The sequence below is a fragment of the Montipora capricornis genome, chromosome 1, assembly GCF_036669925.1.
Source record: "Montipora capricornis isolate CH-2021 chromosome 1, ASM3666992v2, whole genome shotgun sequence".
Classification (NCBI taxonomy): Eukaryota; Metazoa; Cnidaria; class Anthozoa; order Scleractinia; family Acroporidae; genus Montipora; species Montipora capricornis.
In genome coordinates this window covers 31,455,816-31,470,815 of record NC_090883.1, presented here as the reverse complement: position 1 = coordinate 31,470,815, position 15,000 = coordinate 31,455,816, and the positions used below count along the sequence as shown (strand labels likewise).

Below are 15,000 nucleotides of genomic sequence, written 5' to 3'. Positions count from 1 at the left end.
TGCGTGATACTGTTCGCATACATAGGAGGGGTGGTTCGGGTCGAACTGGGCACACCCGAGTCCGCGAATTGTTGTGGTTGATAAGAAGATGGGTCAAGAGTTGCTTGTGGCCCGGACAGTGACATGCCACTAAATTGAGTTGTCACATCCTGATATCCCGTATTTCCTGACGTCGCTGATTGGCCAGATCCTGTCCAAGGCGTTCCCGGCGTGCTTTCCACACCCTGTGTCAGGCAAAATAGGTTAGAGACACAAAAAGCTCATCAAGTTAAGAATATTTCAATACATTTCGAAGTTCTACAGTATCTACCTTACCTTTTAGACAAGACCATTTTTATTCTCAATGTTACTTACTAATGCCATCACTATTATCATCCTCTGAACAGGAAAATCGAGTTATTCTTGTTGTATTTGAGTTCTGAGCTCCCTTTCAACTACGCTATGCTAAACTGGTTATATCTGCATAAATCTCGATTCAAATAAATTATGAATTATAAATTAAAAATCAAGATCATTATCATTAATTGTTGTTCTACAGTCCTACCTGGCTGTTCTGCAGTACCTGGCTTAACAAGGGATTAAAAGAAACCTTTACTCTCAAAAGACATGAGCCGACCAGCAAATTCGTTGAGAAACAGAGTGCAAAAAAGATATTTTAGTGTGCTTTAGCCAATCACGTTTCTTCTGTGATCATTGGGATTTCTTTGCGCATTCAATGACGAGCGTCACTTCAAAATATAACTTAGCGCTGTCGTAAGTATTTCGCGATTATTCCATCTTGTTCACCTTGAACAACCGAGGGGCGAACTGCCATATATCTGGATTTATAGGATTGATTCTAAAGTGCAGATAAAAAGTGAACGATTTCCTGTTGTATACTCGAGTTGTCGTCAAAACTTAAATTCGGTGATTTCACGTTTTTGTTTTGTGGAGTACGGCAGAGAAATGCACTGAAATACGTGTTGCACGTGCAGCACGATTACTTTTCCTTCCTTAACCAATGATATTCTTGCTTTGTGGCGGTGGCGGTGGCGCTGTGTGGTTGCCGTAGCCGTCCGACTTTGCGAAAACTCCCTGAACAGACGACGAAAGGCTACAGCAACAATACAACACATACTTAATTGACCACTTCCCATAGATACTTTTCAGGACCAATGAAACACAATCAACGAAACGACATAGCAGAACAACAACAACAACAACTGTTAAGAATGCCAATTGTCCGGAGGCAACCCAGTTGGCTATTTACAAGTACAGCTGAGAAGTTGAACCAGGGTCTACCAGGAACAAATTCAACCAGTGCGCGTTAGAACGAGTCTAATACTCGGGAATGCTGGACCTCAAGACAAGCGTCCTGATCACTGAGCCGCACTACCTCCATGCTTCACCGTGCGACACGCATTTCTGTACATTTCTTTATCGTACTCCGCGAAACATCAACTTGAAAGAACCAAATATTAGTACTGACGACAACAGTAAGTCTGTCACTTTCATTTTAACTCCAATACAAAACAGTTCCACGCTTCTTCCATATTCGACAACGGGAATAGGATGGAATAATTACTAAATTCTTACGATAGCGCAGTCATGTTTGCCCCAGCCGTATTCTTTTTCTTGCGAAAATGGACAATAGTACTCGTATTTAAATTCCAAGTCCTTCGAATAATTATAAAGTACACAGACTTAAAGGCCTGGCCAAACGCTCGCAACATTTTCATCATTTTCAACGCAACATGTCAATGTTCATGTGCCCCAAGCCCCTGGCGCGCAAGAGATGGACCTAACGCGCATGCCCTAGCGCAACAATGTTGCGTGAACGTGGCCAAACAAGTACAACATCATGCAACATCCAAAATGTTGCGCGAGAAATTTGACCGTTTTCAAATTTGATCCAACATCATCCAACATGTTGCAACATATCGCAACATGGTGGCCAAACGTATGCAACATGTTGCTTTGAAAGGTTGCGAGCGTTTGGCCAGGCCTTAACAATGACTAAAAGCACTGCTGCCCTCACGTCATTCTCTCCAGTCCATTGGCCTTTGTCGACCTAAACCAGTTGTAGGCTTCTTCAAATCTGAGACTGACAGTGGCGAGGAAGTGGCCAAAGATTTCGGATCACTTATGTGTGAGCGTGGTAATGCAAATGATAACACAACAACGACAATATATTCCCCATTAAACTGAATACAGTCTATTTTTCCACGACAAATTTTCTAACAAAAATGCTCGTCCGCATTGTTCCTCGTCAAAAATGTTAATCTCATGGAAATTCCGTCGAGTTCTTTGTATCGTGCCATCAACCCGTCTCTCAGGACTGGAGGTCGGCCATGGAGAGCTCAAATGAGTTGTTAACCTCATTACCCAACGACAAAGTCGACGTAAGCGCCACCAGAGGAAACCTATTCGCATTAGTGTAATGACTGGATTATACAAACTTGTCCCGCTTGTGGTCATTGTGCACCAAATAACCAGAAATTAAACTGGTAACGGCCGTTTTTAACATAAAGACGCATAATGCGTCTGGACGACTTCTGGGCAATTTCTTTTACTGCATTACGCGTCTCAACGAAATAAATCGTTTAGTGCGTCTTGTTGACCCACTAAAGGATTTAGAATGCTTCTCGCGCCCGTCTTTTTATAGGACGAATTAAACGGCGAACTAAAAGGCACATTAAAAGAAATTGCCCAAAGTCGTCCAGACGCATCATGCGTCTCCAGTATAAAACCAGCCATTGTCTTGTGTTCACGGAATGATATTCATATATTTCACGACGTTGTTTGGAAAAGGACCGCAAAGTATCAAAGCAATACGAAAGTCACCAACAGGGGCAGTTTTTGTCATCACTAAACTGTGTTCGGTCCCACTGGTAGCTGAAATGTGGTCGCTCATGGAAAAGTTGGGATTCGGGGTGAAGGAAAGCTGGGGTGGGGTTGGAGGAAAGCTGGGGGAAGGGGGTGGAGAAAAGCGCTCCCTGATCTCATCTGATCTAACTGACTGACACTTCAACTAAACTCTGATCAAAAGAACATGGCAAATTTTCATTCTTGGGTAATGCTCCACCATGTTAAACGTAAACCAATGAGTTGACGTGTGGGATTGCGTTTCTAGTTTTTGTGTTTGGAAAAAACCAAAAACACTCGAAAACATGAATCAAAACTCCTCTAAACTGTCAGAGAAATGAAGAAACTCTTTATTTACCTCGCTTGTTATTACAACAATTCAAACTGATCTTTTCCCGTTAATTGCACGGCCTCAGTAATTTAATTTTTCTCAAAACCTATTTATTAAAACTTGGGATTTACCCGGCGAAAGAAAAATATTTCAAAAGGCGACGAAATTGTCTTATCCATTCTTAATTCTTCGAAAGTATATTTTTAAAAAACACGACGCACGAAATCAATGACTTTAAAATGAAAACAGTTATCTACCTACTCGACTGCCTGATCTGACAAACTTCTGCTTACTGATTACTACAATAAAAATACATCAATCAAACTCACGCCAAGAGAGCTCCCGACGCTTCCTAGAGCTTTCTCAAAGAAAACGAATTGAAATCTCTCGACAGGGAGTATATTTGAGGGGAGACTGAATACTGACAGGGAAAACTTACACCCTGTTGCTGTGTGTACGGTGCCCGGTTAGCGGACGGCATAACGTACACGGGCTGCGGAAGGCCAACGTACTGCGGCATCACTATTTGACCCGAGCTCTGCTGCTGCGACTGCTGCTGTGGTTGCTGCGGCTGCGCCACCGCGGATGTCTGCTGTGCACTTTGTACTGCAGACCGTGCTGTGGAGGATTGAGGGTAGCCTGGTGAAGAACCCGACTTGACCATCACTTGCTGGTAGGTTGGTTGCATGACTACCGGATTTCCATCAGCTCCAAGCAAGGGCGAACCTATTGCCGACCAAATATCAAAAGCAGTTTTTCATCAATTGAGACCTTTAAACATTTTTTTTTGCTTTGACTTTTTATTTCCATGCTTTGCATACGCTCCTTAAAATGTTGAACTGATTTCTCAGCCAATTCAAGCCGCCAATACTTGTTGTATTAAAACTTTTTCAAAATCCGTCAAAGAAGGAAATTTTATGATCATTCTTTAAAAAGTCCAAACAGGAAACTAAAGTCTGTCAAAAAGTAACACCTGTTGCTGTTATCCCACAGAGAACATCTAGCTCTAGTTGTTCTAAGGCCCGACAACTTTATCCAGTTGATACGTCACTGTCTAACAGTTTTAATATGAACAAAGATTACATCTGCTGACGTAAAAGTGAATATGCACACTACAAACACATCTAAAGGTGTGTACGAAAACATGACTTGACCACTGGAATAAGTTATTCTGGCCTTTGAACTACTGGGGCCAACTGGACAATTCTTTATGTGGTTTGCAAGCTTTATTAGCAAAATTAAGGCGAAAATCGAACGACATAAATTCCCATATTCTTAGCTTCAGTTACTCTGTTGATCTTAAACTGACTGGTCAATCGAAATGGTGCCATGCAAAAGAAAGCGTTCTTTGCCGTACCGTTACTGGGATTGATAAGGATAACCCCTTGCTGCATCGGCTCCTGAGGTACTGACCACATCACACCACCTGAAAGTAAATCGAAAGTTTCAATACATGGCAATAAATTTTCACATTGAGCGGTTTTCAAATGAGTGTCGTTAAACCAAAACCAAAGTAATTACTTTGACCAATCAAAAAGGACGGAGACAATCCAGTAAACCAATCAAAACTCGAAGTAATTACACGTCGCCAACACAAAGCGCGGGAAAATGTTCACGTGGGAACCACAATTGGTTTTGGTTTCACTTCTGATTGGTTGAAAAAGTGGCGCGGGAACCTTGAACCAATCACTGCGTGAAGTAATGCAAAACCAAAGAAATGCGCTAATTACTTTCGACACTAAAAACAAATTGCGATTTTGAGACGGAATATATTTTCTCCCAACTAGCCGTCAATATAAATGTGGTATTGCCGTCTCAAAATCGCAATTTGTTTTGTATCGCGATCCATCATTTACAAGGATAAATAAAACTGTAAACTAATCAACCCGCGCCTGATCGAAATTTCAATTCTTTCTACCTGCGAAACGTATTTGTTTGCGTACGTCAGCAACCCAATTCAGTGCAACGACGTTAATTTCGACATAAGAACCAATCACAGGCCGCAAAAGTGAGACGGCAATACGACGAAATATTGACGGCTCGCGCATAGGCAAACTATAAGAAGATTGCGATACTCAATTGAAAACTGCTCTATAAATCCAGAAATGCGTAGCATTTCCAGCAACAACGGAGGGTCAAGGTTAGCGTTATTTTTAGCTTAGGGTAAATGCAGCAGTTTATCAGTACTTGAGGAGCCGCATTTGGGAGACACTTTTGTGACGTTAATTGCCTGAAGGTGGGGAGAAGAGCAAGAGGACAGTCAAGACTAAGACATCTAATGCGCAGGCGTAAAATTACCCGTTTGCTGTGATGCTGAAGCACCCGTTGCTGCTACGACTGGCACCATGTTTTGTACCCCAGGGGTCGCCGTCTGTACAGGGACCATTTGTACCTCTCCAGAGGGAAGATTGTGAGCAACAAACGGAACCCCTTCCGCCACCCAATAAGGCAGAGGCGAAAGAACAGTCTGCGAGCTGGGAGCGTGACGAGGAGCTACTCTTTGGCTTCCAGCGGAACCTCGGCGCGCAGGCTGGGAAACATGCTCAAAGGCGGAGGAGGCACCCACGTTGCAGAATCCAGGGCTACTTGCTGATCTTTGAAATGGCTTGCTGGTCATGATCCTTATACCTATGATAAGACAAAGCAATGAACACACCGATCCGTGAAAAAAGTATTCATTTAAGCCATTGAATACAGACTTCAACGATCAAAGCAACAATACACCACCACCACCATCATAAAAATAATATTAATCATAATGAATGATCATAATCAAGAACAGCAAGTCTCAAGCTAAGATATGTGAGAGCACATTTGCTCTACTAATTGGAATGAAACAAGACAGTTCAAGATGAGATCTAAAAGATCACTATTGACTGACGTTTCGACAACCTAAACGGAAGTCATCTTCAAGGTCAAGTGATTTTTGTAACGTCAAAAGATTCTATTCTTTGATTGCACTCACGTGATAAAACGGCCATGTACAACAGAAAATGTAGCTTAAGTTTTGCATGATAATACAGTCAAATTCCCAAAAGACGTTTTCGCTTTTTTTCTTTTCACCAACAAACTCTGGTCGGAGATGTCAACGACAGAAGCTACAAAGCTAATTTGCTTCCGAGAGCAGCTGCCATAAACGAAACAATGTTTGCACACAAATAGAGTTTATTTCCCTGTGGGTTAGTTGAAGACAACGACATGGAAACCGTGACGTCATCTACACGCGTTCTTTTCGTGGCGCACCTTGGCAATAGCATTTTATTTTTGAAATTCGCGTTATTTCGGTAAACCTCATGCTAGTCATTCTGTTATCCGCAAACCGGAGCAGGAGGAAATGAAATACTCCCAAAATAATGCGCTTTAAGTGGCATGAGATAGGAAAGGGAACTCATCAGCTTGCTTAACACACTCCCTTCAATATCGTTCAAACAACGCTCGAATTTGGAAAACAATTTTTTTTGTTTTCGTCCACCAACATAGCATCTCCCAAGTAATGTGCCAACCAGAGCCTCATTGGCTGTCGAAACAAAGGGTATTTTGTTCCTGTGGTTGGCACATTCAAGTAACAAAAGCAACGTTTGTCACTCTGACAGCAGCACTTTTACCTGTCGAACTTGTAGCAGACCTGTCCCCTGTACTAAAATCCATTTCTTCGGATTTTGATTTGCCTAATTTGCTGATGGAATTCCTCTCTGGAGCTTCCTCAGCGGTAAGGTCGGTATCAATGTCTTCACCATCCTCCCTTAAAACAAAAAAGTAGAAAACAATTTTTGTCACAATATCCATTCATTCTCATTTCGTTAATCAACACCAGCCTTAATATAAACTAGCAGTAATCAAGGATTAGTGAAGTGAGTTCGATTCCTGTTTTGTCATCGACAAGACACTCGTTTGGCATTGCTAGACGGTCACCCAATCAGGTGTTAGGGACTTAAAAATATCTACGACGACGGCGACGAAAATGTCACTTCAAAATATAGCTTTGCACAATCATAAGTGTTTCGCGGTTATTCAATCTCGTTCACTTCGCGCAACGTGGGCGAATTATCACCACGTGCACCACGGATTTTAGCAAGTATCTTAGCGGTCCTCTGCATAACGACGACCGGAAATCACCAAATTTGAGGTTTTGACGACAACGTAAGCATGCAACAGAGAATCTTTCATTCTCTATTGCCACTCTGAAACCGCTCGTTCCAATTTATTTTTAGGATATTTCGCCCACATTGTAGGACGTGAACAAGACTGAATAATCGCGAAAGACTTTTGATAGAGCCAAGGCATATTTTCAGGTGACGTTTTCGTCGACCGTCGCCGTCGTAGATCTTAAGGCCCAATGAAGGAGAGTCGATGATGGGGTCGCACAAGGGAGTTAAACACTTTTGTTAAATCAAGTTCTATTGTTCAGTGTTCCCCTAGGGATTCAAAACACCAGTGAGTTGACGATAGAGTGGTGTCAACACTAGTGTTACGCTGTGTTTCTCTCAAGTGTGACCGCAAACAATATCAAAGGGGAATTTAAACACTATGAAAGGCGTGGTGCCTCGGGGCACGTGCAAATGATCTATCAATCAACCGTGGACGCAATCGAGCTCTTTATGCAATAAAAAGCCCCTTATGGCAATGTGTCCGTAACATGTCATAAAACGTCATCTGTCGTTCTTTGTTTTTTAATCCCCTGTCCATTTTTCTCCCGCTTGAAATATCTTTAAATTGGGCTTTCGTCGCTTTGTTGCTGTTTGTTGATCGCCATCTTGGATGATTATATTAATCAGTTGTGCTTGAATGAATTTGAACAAAAGCAGTGCCGTAACGAAAACGTCATTTATCTGACGTACATCGTATGGCATCACGATTGATACCCAAGGGCCATCCCGCGGAACTAACGCCATTAGAGCGCGTTCTTCTCGAACGCAAATAGTGAAAAAGACCGGGACTAATGAATTTACGTTGGGACTATAGACCTCTTTCATAATGGCGGCCAAATAAAAAAATTCTTTTGTCTTAATGGTAATGAGCCTTTCTAGCCTCGCTGCGACGAGCAAATTAAAAAATATACCACAAATGCCGCTAAGTAGCTCTCATTTCAAAAGACCTTTTTAGCTTGTACGTTTTGTTTCCCGTTTCAGACCAGGAGATATTACTGTAGGAAACACTTTATTTCAAATGTTGACTTATGCATGTGCATACATGTATCTAAGCATAACTTACGAAAAAAAAAAAAAAAGAAAATTCGCTTGAGAACATCACGTGGTCTGTCTGGAATGGGAAAACAAACGTACAAGAAACACTCTATGAATCTTTAAGGAAGCCCCAAGTGTTAACACCAGCCTGTCTAACGAGTTTTCCAGACCAGTAGACTTCAGACTGCCCAACCAAATTATACAGAACCAAAAACATGCACCAAATGCAGCAAAGGAAAGGACTGAAGGGGTAGTTTCTAAAGAAACTGTGGTGCTGCGTCGGTGGGGAAGTAGTATACAAAAATTTGGTTTTATCAACGGAGTTGATAATGTAAATTGGCCACCGTACAGAGATTCTAAAAGCTGACGTTTCGAGCGTTAGCCCTTCGTCCGAGCGAATCCAAAGGAAAGGAAAGGACTGCTCGGGAGTTTAGCTGTGTGCTGGTTTCACACATGCGAAACTTGACTACGCAAGGAAAATTGTTGCTGAGAAACTTTTTAGTCAAAGAACCCCACAAAAAGGTTGCATGGATGGTTCTACGAGGTAACATCTCAATGGAAAACTGACATCACTTCAATCATAAGGCGCATGCGCAACTAGCTCCCGGGAAACGAAAGGAAGAGGCTATTTTTTCACCAGATGGGTTTTTCATAAAATGTAGCACTGGTATTTTGAAAAGTCTATCAAATGACGGCCTTATGAAATCGTAATGGTGAAATAACTTCTTGTGAAATCCATGCTCCAGATTTTGTGTCAGAATGCTCTCATATTGTTGCGTTAAAAATTTGTGAAAAACAGTTAACTCGCTGAGTTTTTAGGCAGTTTCCGTTTTGGTCACGTGATTTAACAAATATGCTCGCGAGTTGAACCAGTCAAAGGAATGTTAACTAGAAAACACTCGGCAAAAAAGAATAACTGCAAAGTTGAAGGGATTCGAGAATGACTATTTGAAGAGGTCCATAGGAACGGTTTGGTTGTTAAGAGCCACCCCCCTTAAAGCTTTCCCTTTGGACCAACGAGAAGATTTTTTTTGTTTACCTTTGCAGAAGTTGTGGCATAGGTAAAATATCACCATCACCTTTGGAAGACTGTGAAGACTGGGATGAAATTGACTGCCATTAAAACAAAAATAAAAGGAAAATCTAAGTGCTTTATCCAAACTGTTCTTACAAACTGAATTGATAGCAATTAGAGGTTTAATAGTAACTAAACAAATATTATAATAATTGAAGGAAGAAAAGCACTGGACTTTGGCCTCTCGCTGGACAATCACTCGTGGTCTTACGAAAGGATAAAGTATGTTTTGTAGTTTCGCCTGCATATGGCAAGACTGAAGTCTCCTCAGATGAGGACTACAATGCAACCAGGAGAAGCGTCCAAGAACTTGTGTACAAAACGTGTGTACGCTAAATGCGAAAGCCCCCTGTGGGAACTCTGGATTTCAAGTGTGGCTCCAATGACACTAACCCTTTCTTCCCTGCAGCAGCGCCCAAAGACGAGTAAAATCGTCTGGTGTCAGACAGTGCACTCTTAGGAGAGGGAGGCCTAAGGACCAGTTATTTACACAAAGACAAGTCTAGATCACCTTCTTCAAAAATCATTTTAAAGCAAGTTACTTCAAGTACGTAACAAATGAATTTCTTTTTTGCTCTTGCTTCCTCAACTCTGTTTTCAACAATGACGAATTTTTGTAAACTAGGAATGGCCAAAATGAGAATAAAGCTGGAATGTGATTTTGGCGAGCAGTGTCTGATCTCCTCAAAATAATTTCCCAAATGACTTGGGGTCGCGCTTTATTTAAACGAAAAGGAAAAAAAAACTCACATCCTGATTAAAAATCCTTTCTCGTGCTTTGTGATACTCCTCTTCTCTTTCTTCAATTGATTTGGAGCGTTTATCCTCCATAGAATGTACGAGAACTGGGCTATCAATCTGAGAAAGGAAGATGCACAAAGTTTTGGTGATTCTCTCCTTTTAAAGACAACTTTAGGAAGTGCAGGTATTCATTGCTATCAAACCGCAAACAGGGAAAATAATTATTACGGAGTACTGACTTATTCTTGGTCACTTATAAATGTTACTCTGCCTTAAACCAGACAACTTCACTCCTCAATGGGGAACTCCTTTACAGTGAAAGAACTCGCTTCCTAAGATACCACACAAACTACTGTATGATCCAGCAATTCCGTGGGCAAGAAGAATACATGAATGATGCGCTTTCCTGATTGATTTGAGCACTAACCAGTACCACAAACACCCCCAAAAAAACTTTATTCGTGGTTTGCGCAAAGTGGACAAAACCGTGGCTGTTCCTTAAATTCAATGCTAAGCTTCAGAGAAAAAGACGTACATGTGTATATGGGTTACTGATCAAGCATGAGGTCAAGATGGCTGGATATTGGCCAAGTTCTTTTTTGGCACGTTGATGGACCGAGACGAAGTTGAGTATGCTCAAATTAAATAAATAGTTCTGCGTGGATTGATACAAAATCGGACTCTTTAAAGGAAGCAAACTCATGCTGCAACACCATGCGTTGTGATTGGCCAGCTTCAGCCCACTTTATCAGGTTCTGGTTAGTATATTAGGTAATCATACGGTTTCGAATTCAGTTAGGAATTAATTTGCACAAGTGAGCTTTTTTGAGAAACTCACAACTGCAAATTAATTCCAAACTGAACGAGAAAAACCGTTTGATCACGTATTATAATTATACTCAACAAAATGTTGAGTTTTTGTCATTGGTCAATGATTAAAACTTATTAATAATATTTATAAACATTAAAAAATTTGCATAGAGGAAGTACCGGAAGATCTTATTCCACACAAAATTTTTGTCAACCTTTTATGTGATATTATTGGCTTAGAAAATTTCCTATTGTCTTTCAGTCAAACATAATCCAAAATTTCGATGTGTAATTTGCACTGGTGTTACACTTGAACTGCTCCACTCTTCGCAAATCAGAATCAAGTAATTTTTTCCATGTATAATTATTATAATTTGTATAACAGTCTGTCAATGGTTGCCCCTAATGATCGACTGCAGCAAAAACTAAATAGTAAAAAGTTTAACTTTATGGTCTAAAAATCAGTACAAATTTAAAATGTAAGAAAAAATAATACTTTTGGAGGTGTACTGTCATCTGAAGGTGTATTCTGTCTCTTGAGGATCAGTCTTGGGACAGCACTTTCTAAGTCCTCTGATTCTTCTCGTGGTATTAATTCTAAAAACCTGTTTTCAGGTCTGGAAAAAGACAACACAATTTGCAATTTAATAATACATATATAATTATAATAATAACAATAATAATAATAATAATAATAATAATAATAACAACAACAATAATAATAATAACAATAATAAAAATAACAATAACAATAACAATAAAAACAATAATAACAATAATAATAATAATAATAACAAGAACAATGACAATAATCACTTTATTTACACGCAAGTCTCAAGTTATTTAGCCAAGCACAAGTGCTCTACTAATTGGGGAGACTACAAATCAACTGAAATCAGAACAAATCAAATCAAATGTTGGGTTTTGAGGAGAGGGGAAAACTGTCGTACCCGGGGAAAAACCTCTCAGAGCAGAGTAGAGACCCAAAAACTCAACCCAAACTGGTGGAAGGCGAGTGCTCTCACCACTGCGCCAGCCCTGCTCCCTATATAATGATAATGTTCACTACTATTTTATTTAAAATTCAGAGGCACTGGTTACAGAACATTTTAAGTAACAAAAAAAGGAAATTAAAAATCAAGAATTTTCATTCAAGTCTATGTACAAGTTTCCAACGCAGTCACATCCTGTCTTGAAAATGACAGCCAGAAAATTGTAGAAAGGTCATCTACCGGTTTGTTTTACAAAAATGTGAGGCCCATATTTCTTCCCTCTCAAAAAGGAAGAGAGGAAACTTTCATATGTGAAATATATGTGATCTCCTAATCGCCCTTTCTCGCAGTCAGAGACTGAATTACTAAGGGCGCAGCTCAACGAGGTCAGGCCGAAGGAGCTGTGCTGCCGGCTAGGCGCTCGGTCCCTGAACACGACCCATGTATGACCTCGGAGCACAGCACCACAGCCTGATGGAATAGGCCGGGAGACGATTTTGATGAGGGAGGAAAACCAGAGTACCCGGAGAAAAACCCTCGGAGTCAGATTGAGATCGACTGAAACTCAGCCCACATACGACTCGAGGCCAGAGTTGAACCTGGGTCACAGAGGTGGGAGGCATGGTTGATGACCACTAAACCACCCTGACTGCTCCTTTTGGCAATGTCTTTCCATTGACAAGTCATATAGTTGCCAAAATTTGTCAATAGGGGAGTATGACTGAACAGTAATGTTGAGTACCTACAATGGCCATTCACACTCAAAACATTGTCAACCCCATCTAAACTTTCTGCAAGGAAAACAACCCTGACTGTTTGTCATTCAACAGTGCATTACAGTTTCTACAACTTAACCATGACATTGTACTGGTCTTGCAATGCACCTTTTAAAAGCAACAACTTTTACTCACATTCTCGTATTTATTGTCTTGTTAATTATGACTGATTTTCCAGTTTGCTGATCAACATTATGGTCCATACCAAAGTACGCAGCAACTCGATGCACAATCATGCGATGATATGATGTCATTGGTGGGTAATGAAGAAAAACTCTGTTGCCAAAGAAATGAAGCAGAGCTTTGAACAGGAACTGGATAATTGCAAAAACTCAATGCAAACTCACGATAATACCTGTCAAGTAACAAACCAATTAAAGATGATCTACTCACACTGGTTCCCGGATAAAATTAAGAAAATCCTGTTCCAGTCTCATAAGAAATTTTCTATCCCTGGAAAAAAGAAACACGGGTTTTTGTTATTTGGCTCAACCACTTCTAATTTCTTCCCAATACTCTGAAGATGGCATTAAAATACCAGTAAGTAAGTCAAATTTCCTGGACAGTGTTTGCAAATCAAAGACTAATAACTTTGTTACTGTGCAAATCCAAAAACAGTGAACACTTTGATTTGATTGACACTAATTTTCCCACAGCAACCAATCAGAAACAACATGAAACCAAAAACTAATTACCATTGCAGGTTGCTGTTTAGTTTTATTGTGCTATTTACAGCATGGTTTTTGGATTTTCACAATAAAAATTGCAAACTTATCTTGCTTGGTACAAGTTCTCAACGAAATAAAAAATTAGTTGCTAACTCGTACCTACACGTAGCAAGACAAGCTTGAAACTTTACTGTGAAAATCCAATAATCATGAACTTGAGCATCAATTATTGCTCAAAACCTGGCAAAATTTTTGAACAGAAAATGGCAAGCCACTCGCACAAAGTAAGTATTAATGAGTATTAATGGGACCCTATTTTAATTTTCAAATTCAAGTGTTGTCATGAAATTCTTGGTCATAGAAGTCTATTAATTTTTAGCTTTGCATGTAACACTTACGTGCAAAAAGAACTTAAACATGTACCTGGGATTCTTTAAAGTTTTAATAATAAAATCATGCAGATCTGTCCCAGTAGAATCTGTATATTCAAATGAACCATCTGCAAAAATGAAAACAGGAGTGTTCAGATTGGTGCAGCAGATAATACATGTATTATTGCTACAACAGGTTGCAAAATTGGTGGGACACTTCCGTCAAAAAACAAATAACAGCTTTTCTAGCTGGCAATACCTGCCATATCTACAATTCCCACCTTTCCCACTCCCTCTCCCCCTTTTAATGTTGACTGTTTAAGTTTCAACAATTTTTTGCATTGCTAGAAACAACGATAAGGGGGGCTGCAGTGTGGGAGATACCAGGTAAATTAATAAAACTCAAGAAGGTGAAATGTCTCAACTAAGTTTGCAACTTGTTGCAGTAATCCAAACAGGAATCTTTCTATAGCAGACAACCCCATGAAAACCTGGTGAACAAGGAAACTTTCTTTTAAATCTCAAGGCAATTTTGAGAAGTTAACAACAAAAGTGTCTGTCTTTCTGGCGAACAATGGTCAGTTTGGAGACAAGCACACAGTGCTCTTGAATATCTTTATTTTTGTTTTGGACAATAAGTGACAAATCATTATTGGCAAGAGTGACTTGATTAGGCCCTTTAACTCCCAGTGACCAATTACACATTTCACTCTGTTCAATGCTAGCCGATTTTACTCGTCAAGAGGGACCCCCTAGGGCCTTAAAGGGTTATTTAATAAAGTTTTTTTCTTAATTAGCAACTGCATTCCCCAGTGGTTTTCCTCTGGAATTAACTCTTTTAGCAAGACAGATGTTGTTTACCTTGCGTGAGGCTCATGGCTAGATTGCAGGGTTGACATATACCGGTATGTAATATAACATGTCAATTTTTATGTAAGTGAATTACCGGCAATTTTCGTGCTAGCTACCAGTGTGGCAAGCTCCTGAATATTTCTGTCACCCAGCTTCCACTAGGCAAAGCAGTTGTTGAGATTTGACATCAAGTGCCTAAATCTGGACACGAAAAAGAACACCTACATCTACCTGGACACTTACCTCTTGACAGCGAGTGCTGTTTAGAGGCTCTTGCAAGGGATTCAAGTCTTGGCGGCAGTTCTCCAGCTATACCACTATCAATGGAATCAAAACTGGTATTTTTGTAAGGTTGTG

General features: G+C 40.2%; 1 protein-coding gene across 5 annotated transcripts in view; it reads right to left on the bottom strand.

Annotated features, from left to right (window-relative positions):
* LOC138038691 (cAMP-regulated phosphoprotein 21-like) overlaps nt 1-15,000 on the bottom strand; it is a 35,759-nt gene that overhangs the window by 4,067 nt on the left and 16,692 nt on the right. For 4 of the 5 annotated variants that reach the window (XM_068884728.1, XM_068884719.1, XM_068884712.1 and 1 more), the window contains 12 exons: nt 14,887-15,000; nt 13,844-13,919; nt 13,146-13,205; nt 12,888-13,028; nt 11,481-11,601; nt 10,184-10,291; nt 9,398-9,471; nt 6,781-6,917; nt 5,474-5,803; nt 4,533-4,601; nt 3,615-3,901; nt 1-224 (listed from right to left, as the gene is read on the bottom strand). The exon at nt 1-224 is cut by the window's left edge and continues 723 nt beyond it; the exon at nt 14,887-15,000 is cut by the window's right edge and continues 4 nt beyond it. In XM_068884728.1, coding sequence (XP_068740829.1) covers nt 1-224; nt 3,615-3,901; nt 4,533-4,601; nt 5,474-5,803; nt 6,781-6,917; nt 9,398-9,471; nt 10,184-10,291; nt 11,481-11,601; nt 12,888-13,028; nt 13,146-13,205; nt 13,844-13,919; nt 14,887-15,000 — 1,741 coding nt within the window. The remainder of the gene's footprint in view (nt 225-3,614; nt 3,902-4,532; nt 4,602-5,473; nt 5,804-6,780; nt 6,918-9,397; nt 9,472-10,183; nt 10,292-11,480; nt 11,602-12,887; nt 13,029-13,145; nt 13,206-13,843; nt 13,920-14,886) is intronic. The other variant, XM_068884738.1, reaches the window with a different exon arrangement.